The sequence below is a fragment of the Leucoraja erinacea genome, chromosome 8, assembly GCF_028641065.1.
Source record: "Leucoraja erinacea ecotype New England chromosome 8, Leri_hhj_1, whole genome shotgun sequence".
In the NCBI taxonomy this organism is placed as follows: Eukaryota; Metazoa; Chordata; class Chondrichthyes; order Rajiformes; family Rajidae; genus Leucoraja; species Leucoraja erinaceus.
This window is the reverse complement of record NC_073384.1, coordinates 16,848,397-16,872,111: the sequence shown is the minus strand read 5'-3', so window position 1 is coordinate 16,872,111 and position 23,715 is coordinate 16,848,397. Positions and strand designations below refer to the sequence as shown.

The following is a 23,715-nucleotide window of genomic DNA, read 5'->3' as shown; positions in this document are numbered from 1 at the left end:
TAGATCAGTGTGCAGAACACACCCATTATTCCATGGCACAATTATTCCAAATTTGGAAACAATTCATTGTATGGATCACTTAGAAATGATCAAATGGTTAGCACTGCTCCAGACCCAGCAAAAAAGGGGCGACATGGTACCGCAGTAGAGTTGCTGCCTTACAGCGCCAGAGACCCGGGTTCGATCCTGACTACGGGCGCTGTCTGTAAGGATTTTGTACTTTCTCCCCTTGACCGTGTGGGATTTCCCTCGGGTGCTCCGGTTTCCTTCCATACCCCAAAGATGTACAGGTTTGTGGGTTAATTAACTTTGGTTGTAAATTGGTCCTAATGCATAGGATAGTGCTAGTGTACAGGGTGATCACTGGTCGGCGCGGACTTGGTGGGCTGAAGGGCCTGTTTCCGCTCTGTATCTCTAAACTCGAAGAAACACAAGATGGTCTCAGTGTTGGAACCAAATTTCACAACACCGTGGAGCATATGCAGCAGAGTAGCTCTAGAAACAGCAAGAGGGTAAAGTGGTGTAATCCCTCTAGCCCTGAACCTTATTATCACTATTAACAGGATGGAGCCTGTTTAATACGCGGTGAGTTCTGAATTCCACTTCCCAGTAACCCATACTGCTGACCCTGCAACCCTTTACAGCACAGACTCCCAGTGTTGGGCATGCACACATAGCTCTGTTGGTGCATCTTAATGGTCCGGAGTTCACACCAGAACCCCCACAACTGTGGAGAGGATGTTTCCACTAGTGGGAGAGTCCAGGACCTGAGACCATGGCCTCATAATAAAAGGTCGTACCTTTAGAAAGGAGACAATGAGAAATTTCTTCAGTGAATCTGTGGAATTCATTGCCACAGACAGCTGTGAAGACCAAGTCAATGGTAATTTTTAAGGTGGAGATTGACATTCTTGATTAGTAAGGGTGCCCAGGGCTATGGGCAGAAGGCAGGAGCATGGGGCTACGAAGGAAAGATAGATTGAATGGCAGATGGGCCGAATGGTCTAGTTCCTCTAGTTTATGGATGTCCATAAGCACCAGAGACAAGAGAGGAAATTGGAGTTTCCCAGTTAACATCACAAGTGCATACTTAGTCACTAATGCTCACACCCAATCCTTTTGTATTCATTTTATATAAAATAAGCAAGTCAATGTCATTGCTGTTTATTCAAAGGCTCTATCAGAATGGTCACTGATTATAATTCGCTTGAGACAATAATTAAGCTTCATCTTCCTGTACACACCCGTGGCTCTGAGCTGAAGTCAGACCACTGATCAGCCCTGATCTCTCACTTCATTATATTCGTGTTGCCCTGTCAGAAGACAAGACAGGAAGACTGAGGAGGGAGAAAGCTGCAGAGAATCTTCTCTCCAGTTACCAGCATGGGTCAGCACCAGCATGGAGCAAGCATTTTAAACAGAAAAACCCTGGAGCTCTCCATACACATTAATACGGTTGTCAGGGATTATGGGGAGAAGGCAAGAGAAAGGGGCTGGGAGGGAAAGATCGATCAGCCATGATTGATTAAATGGCAGAGGAGACGCGATGGGCCGAGTGGCCTAATTCTTCTCCTACACCCTATGAACAACAGTACCATGACTGAACCTTCACCACACACACACACACAAACACTGCCATGCTCTGAAGGATGACTGGGTGTGACCAAGAAAATGTTGGCCATGCCAGCGATACCCATATGCCGCAATACAATGGAAATGTAACAACAATGGAGCTGTGTGTATATTATATGCAAACACAGCACAATAAGAACACTCACCAGCAGGGGTAATCCTGACTGGTTGCATCATGTCCTGGTACGGCAATTCCTATGCACTGGAACGTAGGAGGCTGCAGTGAGGGATGGACTTGGCCCTGTCCATTCCAGGCACTGCACCCCACTCCATCCAAAACCTCTACAGGAGGCGCTCGTGTAGGCTTGTTCCACTATCCGTGCAACCCTCTCATCTCGCTGCTACTTTCAGGTCAGAGGTGCAAATGCCTGGTCCCACACCACCAGGTTCAGGAACAGCTACTTTCTAACAGGTTTTGAACCAACCCAAACAACCCTAATCCCACCTCAGCCACAGAACCACAGAACTGCACTATCTTAGACCACGTTTTCCTTTGGAATTGTTCAGGAATTACACAAGAAATAGGATCAGGCATTTCCTTATTGACTGTGGAAACTGGCTCAAGGGGAAAGGTGCTGTCACGGACATTTGTGGGGGATATGATTTAATGGCTAATCCTGCATTTGTTGCCAATCCCAGAATATCCGAGAATACGTCATTGCAAATTACGGCAATTACAAATCAACCATTTTATGTGGATCTAGAGTTACATATACTCCAGTCTAGGTGAAAACTGCAGTTCCTATGTTCTATATCCGCGAGAGACTTGGAACATAGCACATAACAAACAGTAAAGTCTTTTTGGCAAAACAATATCTGTGCCAAACATAATGCCAAGTTAAAATAATCTCCTCTGCCTTTATGCGATCCATATCCCTCCATATTATGTACATGTGCATATCTAAAAACCTCTTCAACACCACTGTCATATCCGATTCCACCACCACCAAATAAAAAACATGCCCCCAAGCATTTCCTTTAAATCTTTCCTCTCTGGCATTAATGCTACATGCTCTAGTTTTTGACAATCATGCCTTGGAATAAATGTTTTGACTGTCTACCCTATCTATGCCTCTCGGATTTTATAAATTTCTTTCAGATCTCCTCTCAGCCTCTAATCTCCAGATAAAAGAACCAAGTTTCTCCAACCTCTCCTTATAATTAATACTCTCTAATCCAGGCAGAATTATGTTCAAGCTCTTATGCATCCTCCAAAGCCTTTGCACCCTTCCTGTAATGTGGAAGCCAGAACTGCACACAACGGTGAACCAGTGACCTTTTTTACAATACTCCAGTATTTCCATGATTACCTTCACTGATATTACCAATATGTTCCATATTCTTCTAACCTGCTGTGGTGGAATTTGAACCTGTGCCTTCTGCCCAATAGTTGGGGCCTTTGCATGCCAGTCCATTAAGTTAGCCACTATACTACCGACGGCACATTCCAAGTTTTTGACTGCAATTCACAACAAGGGTGACAGGAAGACCAGCAATCTGCCTTAATGGAGAGCGTAAAAGTGAAATAGAAACTGATAATACTGGAAACACTCAGAAAGTAATACAGCATCTGCGGAGGTAGAAACAGGGTTAACGTTTTGGGTCCAAGACCCTTTGTTGGAACAGCCAATGAAAGAAAAGAAGCTAGATTTAAATGGCAGATACTGAGAAAATGGAACCTGGTTCAATGGGCATTGACTCTTGGTCAGCATGGACGTGTTGGACTGAAGTGCCTGTTTCTGTGCTGTATGACGTTGAATGCAGAGGACAAAGTAGATATTTGTTTTAACTTAATAATTAACAAAATCTTGAAGGCTAAAATGAAACAGTCAAAATACTTTAAGTTGGCGACCTCTCATCAGAAACAATGGCTTGGAATTCCCTGTGTAACAGTGTCACTTCTGTCAGTGCGTCTCGACAAACTGGCAGCGAGTTCCGGGACTGCAACAAGTGTGGAGTTCCGGAGCTTCATTGTCCTTCCTACAACACTGCACTGATGGTCTGTGGACACATGGAGGCCCACCAGCTTTCAGACGCTTGCACCAGAGTCCCTGGCAAACCGAGCTCGCAAGGAGTTCTAGAAAAAACAGTCCAGGTTCATCCAGTCTCCACTCCATCCCCGGCTCCAACTGCGTGCATGGCACAGGTATACTAGTGGTGGTACAGCTGGGAGATGCCGAGGACCATGGCCAAGTCTCCAAGAGACGGTGAGGAGGTGTCTGTCTCATGAGCAGCCCTGCTCAGTTTGGTTTGGAGAACAAGGTCCAGAAATGGAGAACCTTATAGGCTATACAGAGGAAGTACTCTGAATGATCTCCCAGCCAATGCATTGCAGCTGGTCCAGCTGCCCCAGAGATTGTCCTAACCCCGTCAACAGGCAGCCGGAATATCGTCACATTCCGTGTCCGCAGGTCCCACAGATCCACTCAGTCCTGATCCTGGTGGCAAATCCACTCAGTCCTGATCCTGGGGAGGTTCCCCTTTCATGGGGACCAGTGCAGGGAGGTGGGCTCCGGGACCCCACCCGTCTACCCCAGCCAGCCCCAGCGCTCAGTCATGGAAGCGCTGACAGGCCTTCTTCCACCTGCAGGCGGTGCACCACTGGCTGCGGTTCTCCACGCCATAGACCTTGCGACACTTCTTGGCTTCACCGCGCACCTTCCTGTCAACCGGAAAAAAAATCCCAGAGTTACCACTGCCCAAGTTAAACATTGAGTTTTCCAAATTTAAGTAACCACCAAAACAACCCTCCCCTCCACCCCTATCTTACTCCCCCCCCCCCCCCCCACCTCCGCCTGAACTTGCACCTATTTCTCCCATCCCATATTCCTTCCTCTTGCTGCACAACTTGCAACACTTCAATCCTTTAATCTCACACATTGAAAACAAATCTCTGGCCTTTGTTCCAACCAAACATGGACACAAAATGCTGGAGTAACAGGTGTCATCTCTGGAGAAAATAAATAGGTGACATTTCTGTGGCAGTGGTAGCTGTGTGGAATGAGCTTCCAGTGGAAGTGGTGGAGGCAGGTTCGATTTTATCATTTAAAAATAAATTGGATAGGTATATGGACGGGAAAGGAAATGGGGGTTATGGTCTGAGTGCAGGTAGATGGGACTAGGGGAGAATAAGTCTTCGGCACAGACTAGAAGGGCCGAGATGGCCTGTTTCCGTGCTGTAAATTGTTATATGTTATATGGTTATATGGTTTCGGGAAAAGACTCTTCTTCAGACTTTGTTCCAACCATCTGTCTATTCAAACCGCCATGCAGATGGTGCCATGCAGAGTGCCTTGAACTCTGTCATGCTTTTTCCTGCCTCTCCCCCCATCCAGCTTTCTTGCCCCACCCCGTCTTTACAATCAGTCTGAAGAAGGGTCCCAAACCGAAACATCACCTGCCCATGCTCACCAGAAATGCTGCCTGACCGGCTGAGTTACTCCACCACTGTGTGTCCCTTTTATCACTTCCCAAGTTGGGAAGTCCAATCCTGTAATCCTGGGACCCTGTAACACCTCTCCTGTGCCCTGCCGTGTGGTCCGGGTGCCCACTCACCACCCTCTCCGTCTCCCAAACCCCGTAATATAACCCCCTTCACTTACTTGCCTCCGTGGAATATCTGCGGTGTCGACGCGAAGATGATGTGGGGCTGGAACACAGCCACTTGCGGCTGGCTGGAGAGACTGGCAAAGGTGAAGGTGCGGGTGTGCTCTGGGGACACCTGTGGTGGAAGGAGACAGACACACCGTAACTCAGTGGCTCGGGTAGCAACCCTGGAGAACAGGAATTGGTGACGTTTCGGGCCGGGACCCTTCTTCAGGTGGAAAGAGATCGAATCACATAACTGAACAGACCCCGATCACAGCAAAGATACCGGGGTCTCTCCACGCACACACCCAGTCCCGCCCGACACCTGGGTCTCCCCTTGATGAAGGAGGACCCCAGTATGGGAAGTGGGTTTCCGACTGATGCAGGTCCTGCAGTCTCCCATTGGGGGAACCCCCCCAATGCCCAGAGCCTCAGAATAAAAGGGCGTACCTTTGGAAAGGAGATGACAAGGAATTTCTTTAGGATAATGGGGTTTCCCTGACACCAAGGGTACACCCACCAAGGCCTGGAATCTCCCCCAAAGGTGTGGGTACGCATCTCCCCCTCACACCGGGATCTCTCCCCCTAAAGTGAGTATACCAGGGTCTAATCCTGACCCCCCCATGATCTCCTCTGACACCCCAGGGTCTTTCCCCGAAGCGAGGGTACTGGGGTCTCTGACTGGGGTAAGACAAGAACAGGGAGGAGAGGGCACTCTGCCCTGACTGTTAGGCTGCTGGTCCTACCTGGTAGGTGTGGTCCACGTAGACCTGCCTCAAGCAGCTTGGGGCTGATCGGCTCAGAAGGGGCGTGCTGCGGACTAGGGCGTCTGGAAGCACATCCGGGCTGTTGAGGGGCTGCGGGCTGACTGCCAACTGTTGGCACTGCGGAGGGGTGAGAGGAGGAGTACAGTGCTGGCCGCTGGGGGCTTCAGAGACGGTCTCCGCATCCTCCACGATCTCGGTGTAATAGAAATCCTCCTCACCGTCACTGTGCTCCGAGTCACTGCGGCTGTCAGGGGCAAAGCAACAGGGATCACATCTGAAACTCTGGAGTACAGTCAAGACACACCATCCCAACCCCATCTACAGTCACATCATCCCCCAGAGACCTAGGAAGTTCAGCTTGTCTCCAATGACTCTCACCAACCTCTACTGGTGCATCATAGAAAGCATCCGATCGGGATGTACCAGGTTGAGTTTGAGTTTAGTTTATTGTCACGTGTACCAATATCATCATCATCATAGTTGAAAACATCAACGGGCACCGTGCCTTACAATGCTATGTATGACAGTGATCGCAATTTCTACTGAAGTGTGGATGGGCGTTGGCTTGCTAGGAGCTCATCCGCCCTTTGACAGGTCTTGTTTTTGGTCCTGCTGGGGGTCCACAGCTCCTCCTCACTGGCAAACCAGGTGGGGGAGACGGTTTAGTCGCCGACTTTCCGACCATGGAGCAGGTAGCGCGGGATTACATAGTGGTGGGAACTCCCTACCGAGGTACAATGAAACACTCTTTTTGCGTGCTAACCAGTCGGCGGAAAGGCTATACATGATTACAAATCAAGTCATCCACCGAAGTGATACCGAAGAGGAGTTGAGTCCAGTGTGGATCAGCTATGATCATAGTGAATAGTATGACAGGCTCGAGGGGCTGACTGTTCATTTTCCTATTTCTTGTGTTCACTTCCTATTTGCCCTCAGTTCCTTCAATCTGTGCCATCTACCCCTGGACATAATCACTTTTACTAAAGGTTGACACTTTTGTATATTTCCATTCATCTGTTATGCCTTCAAATGGTTCCAAAGAGAACCTACCCACTTTTTCCTCAAGTCCACGAGGAACCAGTTTAATTTAGTTTAGAGATGCAGTGTGAAAACCTACATGACTGACCATGGATGTGTGCACTGGGATTGTGTAGAGGAAGCTTCACTGATTAATCTGTGCCCTGCGAGTGTGTGATGAGACAATGTAGAAGGAGCTTCATTTGCCGTTTGATCCTGGAAGGGTTTAATGGGATGCTGCAAAGGGAATTTTACTCTCTGTCTAACCCATGGCCTAGGAGTGTGTAGCAGGCGGGATTGAGGTATCTTCACTGCATCTGTCCCTGGAAATGTGTGATGGAATGGTGTAGAGGGAGATTCACTCTGTGTCTGAATCATGCCCTGGGTGTGTGTGACAGGGAGTATTGAGGGATCTTCACTGTGCCGGACCCTGGAAGTGCGATGGGATGGTGTAGATGGAGCTTCACTCCTGTGCTCCAACCTATGCTGCACCAGAGTTTTATGTCCCTGGGTTCCACAAACCCTGCCCATTCTCTCCCCGAGCAGTGCCTTACCCGAGGTGTATGGTTCGAATGTGTCTCCGTATTCCCACAGTGGATGATAGGCATTTCTGGCAGTGGGGCCACATGCAGCGATACAGGAGCTTCAGCGAGTTCTGCGAGATAGGAAAGGAAGAGGACATTAGGCACCTGAAAACTATCTCCACATTTATCTGAGGTAAGCCCCATGTATCCCCAGCATTGCAGTCACTGAGTGAAACCCTCATCCCAGCTGCTTCACTCAACTCCCGATCCTGCAGCACTGATCTGAACTCCTTCCAGCCAGGAGGTCGCCCTCCTCCCACAGAGATCCTCCTCCACAGTACAGGACCCTCCCACCCAGCTCACCGTCACTTCTAGTTCCTCAGACGTTTGAGGAGATTCAGCATGTTGCTAAATACTCTTATCAAACATCTACAAGTGTATCGTGGTGAGCATGGTCTACCTGGTATAGCTATTCATTTATGGTAAATATGCATATAGATTCATAGTCAGGGTCATAGAGCACGGAAATGGGCCCTTCGGCCCAACTTGTCCATCTCGACCAAGATGCCAGTCTACACATACCATTTGCCTGAACTTCACCCATATCCCTACCAACCTTTCGTATCCATGTACCTTAAGCTTAGAGATACAGCATGTAAACAGGCACTTCAGCCCACCGAGTGCACGCTGACCCCATACATTGGTTCTAGCCTACATACTAGGGACAACTTATAGAAGCTAACTAACCTGAAAAGCTGTATGCCTTTGGAGTGTGGGAGGAAACTGGAGGATCCGGAGAAAACCCACATGGAGGGAATGTACAACCCCTTTATCGAACCTGGGTCTCTTGAACTGTGACGCAGCAGCTCTACCTTTGCTCCATTGTGCCCCCCCCCCAATTTCCTTCATGTTATTGTACCTGGCTCAACCCCCTCCTCTGGCAGCTCGTCACCCTCCTTGTGAAAAATTTGGGCTTCAGGTTCTCATGAAATCTTTCCCATCTCACCTTAAATCATACCCTCTAGTTCTGCATTCCCCCACCCTGGGGAAAAAGACTGTGCACATTCACCCTATTCATTCCTCTCCTGATATTACACATCTCTATAAGTCGTCACTATGCCTGTAAAGCTTCAGTAAGCAAGAATTTCAGTCTCCGGATCTATATAGTGTATATAAACACTCTCGACTCCATGACACCAGCTGCAATCCGTACCTTCCTTTTCCGGGGAGCTGGCTCCTCCGGTAGCAAGGGATGTGGGATGTGGAAGTCAAGACCGTCATCTCCCTGCCCTGGTGCAAGGGCCTGGTGAAGTGGTGGGGGCGAAGGAGACGAGGAGTTACTGCTCCTACAGTCACTGCTGCTCCCGTTTCCCCCATCGATCCCAGAGTCTGCCGACGCTGCCATAGGGAAAAAGCAGACAAGAAGGTTACTCCATAGCGAACACCCAAAGGGATGGGCAACGCTCCCGGGCCTGGCCAAGCTGACCATGTGTGGATCATTATGCCAGGCAGAATAGCGCTCTGCCTGAGCCGACTGCCTGCCCCTTTTCCGGGTTAAGTCCGTGACAGGGTGTCCCTCGAAAATGTCAACGCGGAGTTCACGGACACCATTTCCGGGTCCAGTGGGCCCCGTGGGGGGTTGAATGCATCCTGGACCAGGATTGTAATATAGTTCTTTAATATTTAGTATTTCGAAAAATAGGCTGTGGAGGCCGTCAAAGGATATTTTCATGGCAGAGATAGATAGCTTCTTGATTAGTACGGGAGTCACGGGTTATGGGGAGATGGCATGAGACTGGGGCAAGGAGGGAGAGATAGATCAGCCATGATTGAATGGCGGAGTAGACATGATCACTTATGGTCATGAATATTTGGTTATTTTCGTATTTGGTGGTGGGTGTGTTGGTATTGATTGTTTTGTAAGTTTTATTGTGGTAAATAATTGAATACATTTATTTTTTAGTAAAAGAGAGGAAAGGACACCCCCAGGGGGACCCCACGCACACAGGGAGAACCCATCAACATCCCTGCCTGCGTACATGCGTTACGTGATCACACACACATGCATCCGTGCACACACTGTTGACACAGGAGCCCACATCAGTGCGTGGGCAGGGACATCGCGCCCACAGAGAAAGGTTGAACAAGTTAGGGCTTTATTCTTTGGAGCGCAGAAGGTTAAGGGGGGACTTGATAGAGGTTTTTAAAATGATGAGAGGGATAGAGAGAGTTGACGTGGAAAAGCTTTTCCCACTGAGAGTAGGGAAGATTCAAACAAGGGGACAACGCTTGAGAATTAAGGGAGTGAAGTTTAGGGGTAACATGAGGGGGAACTTCTTTACTCAGAGAGTGGTAGGTGTGTGGAATGAGCTTCCAGTGAAGGTGGTGGAGGCAGGTTCGTTTTTATCATTTAAAAATAAATTGGATAGTTATATGGATGGGAAGGGAATGGAGGGTTATGGTCTGAGCGCAGGCATATGGGACTAGGGGAGATTATGTGTTCGGCACGGACTAGAAGGGTCGAGATGGCCTGTTTCCGTGCTGTAATTGTTATATGGTTATATGGTTATATGGATGGCCTTACCTGGAGCCAGGCTGCTGGGCAGAGGGTTGAGCCGGGGACTGCAGGACAGGCTGCTGAGCACCATCGCCGCCATGATCTCGTCCATGTCGATGGCGCCTGAAGCCCTGCCAGAGACCGAACGGAGAGTTAGAGGAGCCGTGGAGAGCTCAGAGGTCACCACACACCTGCCCACCCAGTAACCAGCTGCCCGCCCCAAACTTGCTACACAGGGATGAATGAAAGCAGAGCGCCGTGTGAGCCTGGGAGCCTGCTAGACTCCCCCCCACCCGATTACCTGGACTCCATTATTCCCCCCCCACACCTTCACGCTACCATCTTTGGGACTCCATTCGGCCCCCCCCCCCCATTCTGCTTAGCCTCCTCATCACCTCCTCCAATTCTTCGGACCCCATTATACCCTCCCTCACCCTCTCAGACCCTCTCTCACCCTCCGATCTGTGGGATTCTATTAGCCTCCCCCTCAACTTCTAGCGCCCCCACCCCCCTTAGCCCCCCCCCTTAATAGGAACCCAATATCCCCTCCCTCATCCCATCATAAGCCCTCAGCCACTCCCTCACTGATCTCTGGGATACCATTCGACCCTCCAGAGACCCCCTTTAGCCACTCCTTCACCACTTCCTGGGAACCCAATATCCCCCATCTCCTTAGATACCTCCTCTCCAATCACTGGGACCCCCATTAGACTCTCCCAGACACCTGCACTCCCTCCAGGGATCCCTTGGCTAACCCCTGACCACCCAATCTCCATTAACCCATCCCTCATCCTACAGAGCCCCTCAAACTCTCTCTATAAGCCCCCATTCCCCACCCTCGCTTCCTCTCCCTCTGACTCCCACATATGCCCAGCGATGACAGTGAAGGTTTGCAGCCTCGTCCTCTCCTCTTGGACCCAAATGAGCCACAGTGTCCACATTCCCTTCCCTCCCAGACTCCGGCCACACCCCCCATTCCCACTCCCCATCCCACCGCAGTTCTCCCCTCCGGCCGTTGACCTACCTTGGGGGCACATCGATGGTCTGAGAGGAGGGGGCACTGGGAGAGGCTTTGGTGTGCTCCCTCTCCAGCTCCTGGAGGCGGGGGGACCTGCGGCTCTCGCCCAGCCGCACGTCCTCTGCCCGCCGTAGGGAGCGCAGGTCCAGCTCCCGGACGTAGACCCGGACCTCGTTGTCCACATGGTTGTGTTGCTCCACCACCCCTGGGTACTCACGGCCACCGTGCGTCAGGTACACCTGGGGGAGACAGAGGAAGGTCAACCTCAGCAGCCAGGGCAGGGTGGCTTGCAGACATTGGGTCATGGTAAGAGGCACAGGGAGAGGCGTTAGGCAGGGGCATGAATGATGGGGTGCAGGGGTCTCACCTGGTGGGTTGTGTCATGTTTTGTTCAGATTGATGTCATATTTTACAAGTTATTAACATTTTTAGCTTCACAAAATCCCACTTTGAGACGGATTTCTTCACATCTGCACTGGCAGCTATCAGCTATTACATCACAATGAGATTGTAGCCCTACAGGCTATAATGATGCTATCCCAGGACACCGAATCCTTGGCAGCAAATGTCCTTCAGGGGAAGAATCTGCCAGCCTAACCCAGCACAAATGTGATTGCAAAGCCTTTTAATTCCTCTCTAAATTGAAAGTTTAATGATAAGATTTGGATAACAAAAGATGGCCTTGTCGGTGGCACCACATTGAAGAATAACAAAAATATTAGTGAAATTGCATTTTTTTTAAAGTTTAAAATGAGAGAGACGACCAGCACAGTCAGGGGCTATGGGTGAGTGGTGGAATATTGCGTTGGAGAAATGGGTTGTGTTGGGGAACAGGCCTCCCATGTGACAGGGACCCAACGGATCCCACTTGGTCTAGTATATATTACTAAAAGTATCATCTTGTTTGTTTGTATGCATGCATGCATACGTGCTTGCGTATGTGGGTGAATCTGAAACTATGTCAAAAAGGTACACGATAGTGCTATCATTTTTGGCCCACCTTACTCCCCATTGTCCTGGGATGTGCTGAAGCAAGTTTCGTTCAGATTGGTGTTATATTCTGGTGTTATTCACATTTTAAACATTACAAAAAACACTTTTACAAAAATAACATTTCTACTTGCACTGCCCGTCAGCAGAGTATGACGTCATGACGTCACAATGGGATCTCGAATTTTATTTAAAAAATAAAAACGGTATGGTGTTTTTTCCGCGTGTACTTGCCTGGCCTCACAACGGGGACCTAACAGCTCCACGGGTAAGTTTCCTTCTACTTTACAAACACCTCCACGGGTCCTCTATTCACTTTATTAACTTTAACTTAATTTCAGCCGACATTGGCCAACTTTGAATGCGGCAGTCGCGCATGCACAATTTGGTGAAATATTGCGTTGGGGGAGCAGGCCCAATGGGAGAGGAGGGGAGGCGAGTGGGGGATAGATGCAATGGGGGACAGAGGGAGAGGAGGGCAGTGGCGGAGGTGAGGAGGTAGAGTGGGGGGGGTTGGGCGAGGCACAGTTGGGGGAGGGTTGCCGTGACTCGCGTCACAATGGGGATCTCTGGCATCACAACGGGAACCCCTCAGCCACGACTGCGCAGTTGGGGGCTATGGGTCAGTGGTGGAATATTGCCTTGGGGACGGGGCCCAATGGGTCCCACTTGGCCTATTAATATTATATATTATTATCAGGTCTCCCTTCAATATCTGACACTCCAGAGAAAACAATCCAAGTTTGTCCAAACTCTCATTATAGCTAATATCCTCTAAACCAGACAGCATCTTCATAAACTTCTTCTGCACTCTCTCTAAAACTTCTACATCCTTCCTGTAATGGGGCGACTAGAACTGCATACAATACTCTACATGCAGCCTAACCAAAGTTTTATAAAGCTGAAACTCGGCTTCTTGAGTCTTATACTCGATGGCCATGCTGGCTTAGTTCCACTTCCCTACTGCCCTCAGTTCCTCTACCTTGAACTCCTGCTTCCACTGTCCCCCACCACCCCCCCCCCCCCCCCCCCACACACAAGTAGATGACCCACAGACCTCAGGGCAGGCGTGGAGTGAATTTACCTTCTGTCCGGGCTGGAGTTTGAAGTGTGTCACGCTCTGGAAGCCTGGGCCAATGATGTTGTCCTCGCTGTATTCCATGAAACGGCCATCCTCAAACGACACTGTGTACGAGGTGTTGCCATTCCCGCTGTCCAGCCGGAATGCTTGGATCAGGCCAGGGATCAGCATCCCATCACCAGAAGGGTTGGGGGTGTGGACGGGGGCGCCCAGCAGGGAGCGCTTTCCCAGACGTCTTGACAGCACGCTGACCATTCTGCCCTGCGGCGATGAGGGTAAAGACAGGGCACAGTGTTAGGCTTGGGCTGGACAGTCAGCAAACTGCTGCATCCAGCCCACATCATCTAACCTCAGACGAGACCCCCCAGCGGTATGTTAAGGGCAGCATAGTGGTGCAGCAGGTAGAGCCACTGCCTCACAGCTCCTGTGATCCATGTTTGATTACAACTTCCCGTATTGGCTGTGTGGAGTTTGCATGCTCTCCCCGTGATCGTGTGAGCTTGCCCCGGATTCCCCCATGTCGCGAAGACACGCGGGTCAGTAGGTTAATTGGCCACTGTAAATGTCCCCTAGTGTGTAGTTGGGTGGTGGTGTAGACGGGAGTTGATCGGAATGAGGGGAGGATAAAATAAAATGGGATTAGTGCAAATGGGTGGCTGGTGGTCAGCACAGCCGCAGTGGGCAAAAGGGCATGTTATTGTGCTGTTGGACTCTGATAGTCAACTTGTATCCATGTGCATGTATCAGAGCCAAGACCAAGCCAAGGCAGCCTGACTTAAACCCACACCAGCCCACGAGTTGCATCACACCTTGGTTTGAGAACAGTGCCCAAATCTGCAAGAGATAGCAGAGAGTTGTGGATGTAACCCAGTCCATCAAACAGACCAGACACCTCACTACTGACACCATCTACACATCACAATGCCTCAGAAAAGCAGCCAACATAATCAAAGACATCCCACTCCGTCGTCATATGTCAAGATACAGCTTGAAAGCATGCACATGCAGACTGAGGAAAAGCATCTTCCTCTTAGTAATCAGCCTGCTGGACAGTCCTACCATTAGCTGGGGTGCTTTTCCAATTCACCTCCACCCTATTGCGAACATTGGATTGTCTATTGAACTGGTGTGCTACAATGCTGAGAACTATATTCTGTACTCTGCATCTTCCCCTTTGCTCTACTATTGTATTCAAGGATAACTTGCATTTCACTGTACAATACATGTGACAATAGTAAAGCTGAATCTAAATCTAAACCCATACCATTCTGTCTATCATCACCCTACTCCTTTACTAGGGCGAGGCCAAAAGCAAACTAGAGGAACCGCATCATAATGTGCCTGGGTGGTCTTTGTCGATGGCATGACACTGAATTCTCCAATTTTAGGTAAACCCCTACTTCCGTCCCCTTCTCCTTCTGATCTCAGGACCCATCACACCCTTCTTTTCAACCACATTCCCCAGCTCCCTATCATCCAGTTTCTTTCCACTTCTCCACCCACCCCCATCAGTCGATCACCCACACACTCTTCCCACTGGTTCCCCTCACCCCCCAAAAACTGTTCCCACCTTCACTCCCTTATTTGGTTCCAATCAGATTCCAACATAAGCACAATGCCACAATGGTGGCATAGTGGCACACCAGTAGAGTTGCCGCCTTACAGCAACAGAAACCAATGTTCAATCCTGACCACGGTGCTGTCTGTGTGGAGTTTGCATGTGCTCTCTGTGACCATGTGGGTTTTTTCCCACACTCCAAAGACACACAGGTTTGTAGGTTCATTGGCTTCAGTAAAACATGTAAATTGTCCCTACTGTGCAGGACAGTGCTAGTGCATGGGCTGGTCGCTGATTGGAGGGCCAGGGGCCTGTTTCCACGCTGTATCTCTAAAGTCTAAATCTGCAGCCCTTCTGCACCACTCACCTCCCAGCATCTGTCAATGTTCTCACCTTCCTTCTCACCATCACCTAACTCCATCTGCTAAACAGCCTCTCCATATCCTAATCTACCTATTGCTTTACAGCTCTTGATCCAGCCTCTGCCCCACCTCTTTGTACTGGCTAACCCCCCCCCCCCCCCTCACACCCTCCACCAACTCTCTTGATCCTGCTGAAGGATCTCAACCCAAAATGTTAATTATTTTGTTTTTCCTCCCCCCACCTATACTGCCTAATCACGGAGTTCCTCCAGCATATCGTTACCCCAGATCACGCATTTGCAGCCCCTTGTATCTCCAGAGGCAACAAATCCCAGCCTTATCCTCATCAGGATTCAGAAAATGAACCCAAAAAAAACAAGGATGTAATTCCCTATCCTGTTCTCAACCTCTCTTGCATATGGAGGCTGTGACTGCTCTGCAGAATTCCATACAATGAATATTCCCCATTCTCTCTCCCAGCCACCAGACCTGCCTGTACTTCTCCCCACCCTGACGATGATTCTAGAACCCCACCACTATGTGCTCTGTTCCAACGCGGTCATTTTGACGTTGGCACACAAGGAGATTACAAATTCTCACCTCTCACCCACCGTTAATGTCCTCGGGTTTTACATGCACTGGGAGACACTGGCACTCCTCAATTTCTGGTCTATGACAACCCCCAGTTTTTTTTATCACTATGCCACTGTGCACAGTTTCCAAGTTCTTCCCTCGATTTATCTCCTCAAAGGGGACACTTATTAAAACCTCCTCCTCTCACCAAATTTTTCATCCCACTCCTTAATACCCCCCCCTCCCCCCCCCCCCCATGGATGCATGAGCATTAATTTGGAGACTGGCAGAGTAGACTAATTCTGCTCCTACAACTTATGAACATGAAAAGTCAAATACAGCAAGTCTTTGGAACTCTAGATGTTAAAGAACATTGAAAATTTAATAAAAAAGTAACCAAAAAGGAAGCAAATGACAGGGGAGAACTAAAAAAACACGAGAGCCCCTACAGGAGTATAGAAAGCATGTGGGGGAGGGGCTTAAAAATAAAATTGATGGGCAAAGAAGAGTTACAAGATGTCACTAGTAGATGAGTTTTAATTTAAATTAAAATATTATGGCTTATATGTGTATCTTAAGAGCAAAGGTGAAACTAGGGAACAAATAACTTCCATTAGGGTCCAAAGGAGCAATCCATGTATGGATCCAAAAGCTCTGGGAGACATCTTAGATGAGTACAGTTCATCCTTGTTCAATGAGGAGAGCGACCACTGACTGGCTGGTGGAGAACTCAGGGAGGGGTACTTTGGAATGCCAGGACGCTATTATTGAAAGGGAAATGGGCGTCTGGATGGGTTTAAATGTGGGAAATTCCACACGGGTGGGGAGAGAGGGGGGGAGAGGGAGAGAGGGGGAGAGGGGAGAGGGGGGGGGGGGAGAGAGGGGATGGGTGGGGTGAGAGGGGAGGCGAGAGGGGGGGAGTTGTAGGGGGGGGGGGAAGAGGGGGAGGAGCTTGTAAGGGGGGGGGGGGGGGATAGAGACGTGGCCGGTGTATGCTTGTGTCTGCTGATGGCGTGGTGCAAGAGTGGGGGAGGTGCAAGAGGAACCGGGATCTTGGGAGAGTTGTACAACTGATCGAGATAGGGATGGTTCAACAGGCCAGAGGGGATCTGTGGAGGGAAATGGATGGGCGACGATTCGGTTCGCGGCGAGCCAGTGTCTCCAGCCACCGAAGATAAAACACGAAACGCTGGAGTAACTCAGCGGGGCAGGCGGCATCTATGGAGAGAGGGAATGGGTGGCGTTCCGGGTGGGGATCCTTGGACTTCCCTTCCATCTCCCTCCACAGATGCTGCCTGACCCGCTGAGATCCTCCAGCAGTTTGTCTCTTGCTCAAGATTCTAGCATCTGACTGCAGTCTCCTGTGTTTCTATGGGCAAGGTTCGAATGTCATTGACCCCAATGCCCAGGTTCCACAGATGCTGCCTTTCCTGTTTTCTGTTGTTTTTTTCTCATCAGATTTGCAGCGCCTGGAGTTTTTTTGGGGGGGAGAGGGGGTCTGGGGGGGCTTTGAACGGTAGCCCACGGCGGGGCAGGAGCCGGTGCGGTGGGCGTGTGTCCTGTGTGGACTGGAGAAGGGAGCGTGGGATCGGCGATGTGTACCGGACTGGGGTGGCCCTGGCTTAGTGATATTACTCTGCCCGGCACCCGGCTTCGGTTTACCTCAAAGTGACCGGTCGGTCGGGTGGATGGGACGCAACAAAACGGCTCCCGGTCTGTGCGGACGCGGGCTTCGTTAGCGCTGACTTACCTTTTTCTACAGACGTCGGCCGCTGCAAGGGCTTGTGCCGCTCTCCGGCCACGGTCTCTGTCCACTCTATCGAGGCACTCTCTCCGGCCGATCTCCCTTGGGACACCGATCGGTCACTTTGATCGGTCACTCTCCAAACACCTTTCCAGATCACTCTGTCACTGTTGGCTTCTCTATGTTCCTGCCAGCCAGCCGGTCTCTGCAACAACCCGCTCGATCTGAATCGCCCGGGACTCGCCGGCTTTAACTGGAGCCAGATGTGGAGGGGGTGGGTACAAGAAATCCCGGAGTGGATCTCTGGAATAATTCGGATTTACTCGTGGCGCTGCAGCCACCGGAGCACACCGAAATCTCGTCATCTCTTTCAGAACGCGCGTAAGCAGATTTAGAAAAACACTAAGAAGATTGAAAGAAAGTGAAAGAAAATGTCTGGCCGCACCAGCAGTTTCAAGAACAAAAACGTATATGATTGCGGATCCGGGGCGTGCGGAACTCCGTCCCGCGTATTGCAGGTGATTTGTCCAAGTCCAGTTGTAAACAGCGGAACCACGAGGCTAGGGCTGGTGAACGGAATAGAAAAGGGGGAGGATTGGGAATGGGAGAGAGAGTGAGGAAGAGAGGGTTGTAGAGAGCGGTACGGACTGTGATTCGGAGGTGAGGGAGGGTGATGGGGAGGTGAGGGACTGAGGAAGTGGGGGAGGGAGAGAGTGGGCGTGGGAAAAGAGGAGGAGGGGGGATAGTGGAGGATGGGATAGAAGGTCTGAGAGAGGAGATTGGAGAGGGATTGAGAAGGGGCTGAGAGTGGGAGAGAGAGCGCCTGGGAGAGAGGATGGAGAGGAGATAAGCGAGAGAGAGAGATTGACGGAAAATGCTATGAGCTCATTACATGGATGAGCGAGGGAGTCCAGGAATGGGAATGAGAATTGTAGGGGGAATGGGATGGGAAAGGGATTGATCAGGGCTGAAGCCGGCTTTGGGAAGGATTATGATGATGCTGTATTGGGAACATGGGTGTTTTGGAACGGAATGTGGCCGACAGCGCAGAAAGGAGCGTTAATTCATGGGAAAATCTGGCGAGTGGTTGTGGCCGGATAAAACCTTGCTGTTTGTAAACAAAAAGCAGAGCAGCGTTCGCCGCGCTGAGGTTTAATGTCAGCATGTTATTTCCGCGGCTCTGTGTTTACGAGGCCGGGTGTGAGGGGGTCGTGGCCCGGAGTACAGGTTGTACCCCGGTTACGGGGAGGCGGGTCTTTAGATTACACCAGCTCCGTGCAGTCCGTGTTCTTTTTTCGGGACATGGACTTCTTGGCTCCACCCTCCCCTGGCGCCGGCATGAACACGTTCGGAGCGTACGTGCCAAGTCTCACATCGCGGCCTAGTACCGCCCTCCCAGTGTACAGGGAACACTGGGGTGTGCGCTGGTGCAGGCGTGCTCAACGATATAGGATCTTTAGACGTGCTCACCCACACAGACCCATGCACAACCTCACACACTCCCCCAGATACAGAGCCAGGCACAGCCCCACACACTCCCCTCAGACACAGACCCAAGCACAATCCCACACACTCCAAGACACAGACCCAGGCACAACCCCACACACAGACCCAGGCACAACCCCACACACTCCCCCAGACACAGACCTAAGCACAAACCCACACACACAGAGCCCGAGACAGACCCAGGCACTACTGTAGCCACGAGCCTACACATATTGCCACGCAGGCCTAGTCCATCGCACTCGCCGTAACTCATTTAGAGCCATTGACTCATACAGTACAGAAACAGGCCCTTTGGCCCATATCATCTATGCTGATCAAGATATCCATCTATTGTGTCCTCGTTTCGCCTATAGTTCTCTGAACATTTCCTACCCATTTCCCTGCATAAACATATTTTTAAAGTTGTTATTGTACCTGCTTTATTTGGCAACTCGTTCCAGAAACACACCATACTCCGCGGAGGGGAACGTTGCCCTTCAGGTTCTTCGTAAATCTTTCCCATTTTACCTTAAACTGACGTCCTTTACTTTTGCCCAATCTTGGGATAAAGATTGTGTGCATTCACACTATCTATTCCCCTCCAGATTGTATATACCTCTATAACCCCCAGTCTATAGCATTGCAAGGAATAAAGTCTTATCCTGCCTTACCTCTCCCCATAGCGCAGTGCCTTGAATCCTGGCAACATTTTTGTTTCCACACTCTTTCCAACTTAATTATATATTTTCTACGCGTTTAGACTTTAGAGATACAGCAACGAAACAGGCCATTCAGCCCACCGAGTCCGTGCCGACCAGCGATCATCGCGTACACACTAGAGACAATTTACAATTTTACCTAACCCAATTAACCTACAGACCTGTACATCTTTGGGGTGTGGGAGGAAACCAGAGCACTCAGAAAAAATCCATGTGGTCACGGGGAGATCGTACAAACTTCGTTCAGAACAAAGATCTTCCCTGCTCTAAGATCTTTGGTTCAGACAGCACCCGTAGTCAGGATTGAACCTGGGTCTCTGGTGCTGTCATGCAGCTGCTCTACAGCTGCGCCACTGTACCGCCCCTAGTGGTGGTGAGCAAAACTGAACACAACACTCCACGACGTCCAACATAAAATCCCAACTTCTATACAATGAAACCACAAAGTGCAGCAGTAACTCAGTGGTTCAGGCAGCATCTCCGGAGAATGTGGACAGGCACTGTTTGAGGTCAAAAGCTTTCTTCACTCTGTCATCAATACTCAATGCCTTTCCCGATGAAGGCCAGCATGCCAGATGCCTTCTTCATCACCCTGTCGCATGTGACACCACTTTGAGAGAAGTATATATTGTACTTTTAGGACCCTCTGATCTACAACCCTCCCCAGTACGATACCATTCACTGGGGAAGTCCTATCCTGGTTTGAAGTCTCAAAATGCAAGACCTCGTACTTATCCGACTTGAAAGCTACAAGCATTGATGTTCTCGGAAATCCGGATGGTTATTTTCTTCACCAGCTGCAGTTGGACACTCTTCCCTCTGGTGTAGTCCAGGGGGACATTGGATGATTCCCATATTTCTCACAGCCTGCAGGAGGAGCATACCACTGCCCCGACTACCCCCCAACTGCACTAAAGGTGAAAGATTATTGTTTACCCATATAACAATTACAGCACGGAAACAGGTCATCTCAGCCCTACAAGTCTGTGCCGAACAACTTGATTCCCTTAGTCCCACCTGCCTGCACTCATACCATAACCCTCCATTCCCTTCTCATCCATATGCCTATCCAATTTATTTTTAAATGATACCAACGAACCTGCTTCCACCACTTCCACTGGAAGCTCATTCCACACCGCTACCACTCTCTGAGTAAAGAAGTTCCCCCTCATATTACCCCTAAACTTCTGTCCCTTAATTCTGAAGTCATGTCCTCTTGTTTGAATCTTCCCTATTCTCAAAGGGAAAAGCTGATCCACATCAACTCTGTCCATCCCTCTCATCATTTTAAAGACCTCTATCAAGCCCTTAACCTTCTGCGCTCCAGAGAATAAAGACCTAACTTATTCAACCTTTCTCTGTAACTTAGTTGTTGAAACCCAGGCAACATTCTAGTAAATCTCCTCTGTACACTCTCTTTGTTTTGTGTGTATGTGTGATATATATATTTAAAATATTGCTCATTTATCATATTGTTTACAATGTACTATGTTTACATATTCTGTTGTGCTGCTGCAATTAAGAATTTCATCGTTTTATCTGGGACAGATAACAATAAAACACTGTCTATAACTACAACACTAAAACACAAACTTTACTGTTCTTACCTTTGCCTATGCAGCCTCTCGAGTCCACGCCTCAGTGCTTATCCTCAAAAGCAGCACTTGGAACTAAAACGCAGCCACTCGCACCATGGCTACTACACTACTCCTTGCTTTCGTTTCATCGGCTGATATGCCTCATAATTAGTCAATTCAAATGCTTCCTTGGCCCTGCTCCAAAATAGAAAAACTTCCCTACTGCCGCTATGCTCCACCTCCTGGCTGGAAAATCACAAGGCCAGTTCACTGACGGTGCTCATCTCTACCAACATGTCCTGACATAACCCCAGACATTTGACCCATCAGTCATTCAGGCTCACTCCCAGCCAATTACTGCCTCATAGACTGCACACAAAAAGCTGTCGACATACACCAAACAACTTGCAACATACGTACAGATAACGTATAAAGAGGATACAAACAGGCCACAAGGGGATATACATGATCTAAGTGAGTCAGAGTCATACACTTACAGTATACAGCATAGAAACAGGCCCTTCGGCCCAACGCTTCCATGCTGATCAGGTTGCCGAACCAAGCAAATGCCATTTGCCTGTGACTGGCTCACATCATTTCAAACTATTCCAAGCCTCCTTTAATCCAGAGAAATAGATTTAGCCGAGCCAGCCTCTCTTTCTAACGTTCCAGACCCATGTACCTGTCCAAGTATCTTTTAAACGTTGCTGTACCCACGTCTCCCACTTCCTCTGCAGCTCGTTCCTTTACTCACAACCATGTCTGAAATGGATTTCCTCTCAGGTCTCTATACCCTCTCTTTAAATCTATGCACTCTAGTTTTAGCCTCCCTCACCCTAGGAAAATTACTGTGTGCATGCACCTTAGCCCTCATGATTTTATAGCCCTCTATAAGATCACCCCTTAGCCTCCTTTACTCCAGAGCAGGGCTGGGGAACCTTTTCTTGTCGGAATGCCATATTAAGTTAGCTGTAATCTAATAAGGGCCCATCCAAGAAACTTCAATTGGAAAGACTTCAAAATGTACATTATTTTGTCAAATGTTGTGACATGATGAGCTGTTAAGCAGACAGAATTGAAAAAAGTCAAGCAAATACACTGTTTAACTATTCTCAAATTCAACTGCAAATGGTAAGCCACATGCACCGCTATCAAAAGTTGATAATATTGAAGACTGGACGGCCAGCGGACTCTCCCCGACATTTTCCCTCTCGTCAACCAGCCTCAGGAGGTGGTGGCTCCAGTCAGGCAGGGAGGTTAATTTACATTCTAGTGTCACATTAGCACTAAGTCATGAGCACGACAGGTGTTAAAATAGCCCGCATGACTTACTAATGTTTTAATTGTGGCCGTCAGTCGGGGAGGATTATTTTGTTGAATCTTCTTCTACTCATTGGTATTTTAAATACGTTCATTTTAAGATTTAAATAAAAATAATAAAATATAAACAAAAACATATTAATAAAAATAAAAGGATTTGTTCTACAAAATTTGGATTCATTCAAAAGGCCGCACTTAATGGCCTCGAAGGCCACATGCAGCCTTATGGTCGCAGGTTCCCACCCCTGCTCCAGAGAATAAGATCTAGCCTTATCCAGCCTCTCTTTATAAATCAAACCCTCCATACCCAGTAACACACTCGTAAATCCTTTTTGCACCCTTCCATTTTTACGATATACTAGCAGGGCAATCAGAACTCTACACAGTACTCCAAATGTGGTCTTACCAATGTCTTGTACACCTGTACCATGACATCTAAACTCAACGGATTAATGAAACTTTATTTAATAATACTTTATTGTCACAAGTACCTAGGTGCAGTGAAATGCTTTGTTTTGCATACAACCCGGTAAAATCACACTGCAGACCTCACCTAGGCAGTACACTAGAATCACCACATTTCTGGCACCAACAAAGTTACACTATTAACTGGACAATATATTTACTCTTATAGATAGACACAAGGTGCTGGAGTAACTCAATGGGTCAGGCAGCATCTCTGGAGAAAAAGACTGTGTAACGTTTCGGGTCGGAACCCTTCTTCAGACTGGGACTCCAGTACTCTATACCTCGACCAATGAAGGCTTGTGTGCCAAAAACCTTCTTCGCCTGTATCCCCTATAGTAATTAGCTTATTACTGTCATGTCTGATATATGAGATTTGTTTTGCATTCAATCCAGATAAAAACATCCATACATAACTACAATCAAACCATACATGAGTACAACAGGTAGTGTAAAGAAAAGGAATCAAAGTGCAAAATATAATCTTCCAGCTACAGAGAAAATGCAGATTAGAAAATTGCAATGGCCAGAGCAAGGTAGCATGGGAGATTGGGATTACATCCTTAACTTGTGAGAGGTCCATTCAAAAGTCTGATAGCAGCTGAGAAGAATCCGTTCCGGAATCTGGTGGTAGGCGTTTTTGTATCTTCTACCCAATGGGAGAGGGGAGAAGAGGAAATCACTGGGATATAAGTGGTCCTTAACTACGTTGATTGCTTTCTGAAAGCAATGGAACGT

At 48.9% G+C, this 23,715-nt stretch overlaps 1 protein-coding gene across 3 annotated transcripts; it reads right to left on the bottom strand.

Annotated features, from left to right (window-relative positions):
• Positions 1–1,148: 1,148 nt before the first annotated feature.
• Positions 1,149–21,924, bottom strand: LOC129699365 (zinc finger protein 395-like). Of its 3 annotated transcripts, none has more exons than XM_055639077.1 (9): positions 21,223–21,924; positions 13,178–13,435; positions 11,110–11,342; positions 10,113–10,216; positions 8,742–8,926; positions 7,559–7,659; positions 5,967–6,231; positions 5,235–5,353; positions 1,149–4,290 (listed from the first exon to the last, which is right to left on the bottom strand). In XM_055639077.1, exons 2-9 carry the CDS (start codon positions 13,427–13,429, stop codon positions 4,161–4,163), a joined length of 1,389 nt encoding a protein of 462 aa, XP_055495052.1. In that variant the 5' UTR covers positions 13,430–13,435; positions 21,223–21,924; the 3' UTR covers positions 1,149–4,160. The 3 variants fall into 3 exon arrangements, with proteins under 3 accessions (XP_055495052.1, XP_055495051.1, XP_055495053.1); XM_055639076.1 differs by lacking the exon at positions 21,223–21,924 and adding an exon at positions 17,418–21,166; XM_055639078.1 differs by lacking the exon at positions 21,223–21,924 and adding an exon at positions 17,418–18,046 and having other exon boundaries at positions 1,149–4,294.
• Positions 21,925–23,715: the final 1,791 nt, after the last annotated feature.

Coding starts and splice junctions, on each gene's coding strand:
- LOC129699365 (XM_055639077.1), bottom strand. CDS start 13,429: ATGGTCAGCGTGCTGTCAAGACGTCTGGGAAAGCGCTCCCTGCTGGGC. Junction 11,343..13,177: donor AACTCCAGCCCGGACAGAAG/GTAAATTCACTC, acceptor TGTCTCCCCCAG/GTGTACCTGACGCACGGTGG. Junction 7,660..8,741: donor CAGCTCCCCGGAAAAGGAAG/GTACGGATTGCA, acceptor CCTATCTCGCAG/AACTCGCTGAAGCTCCTGTA.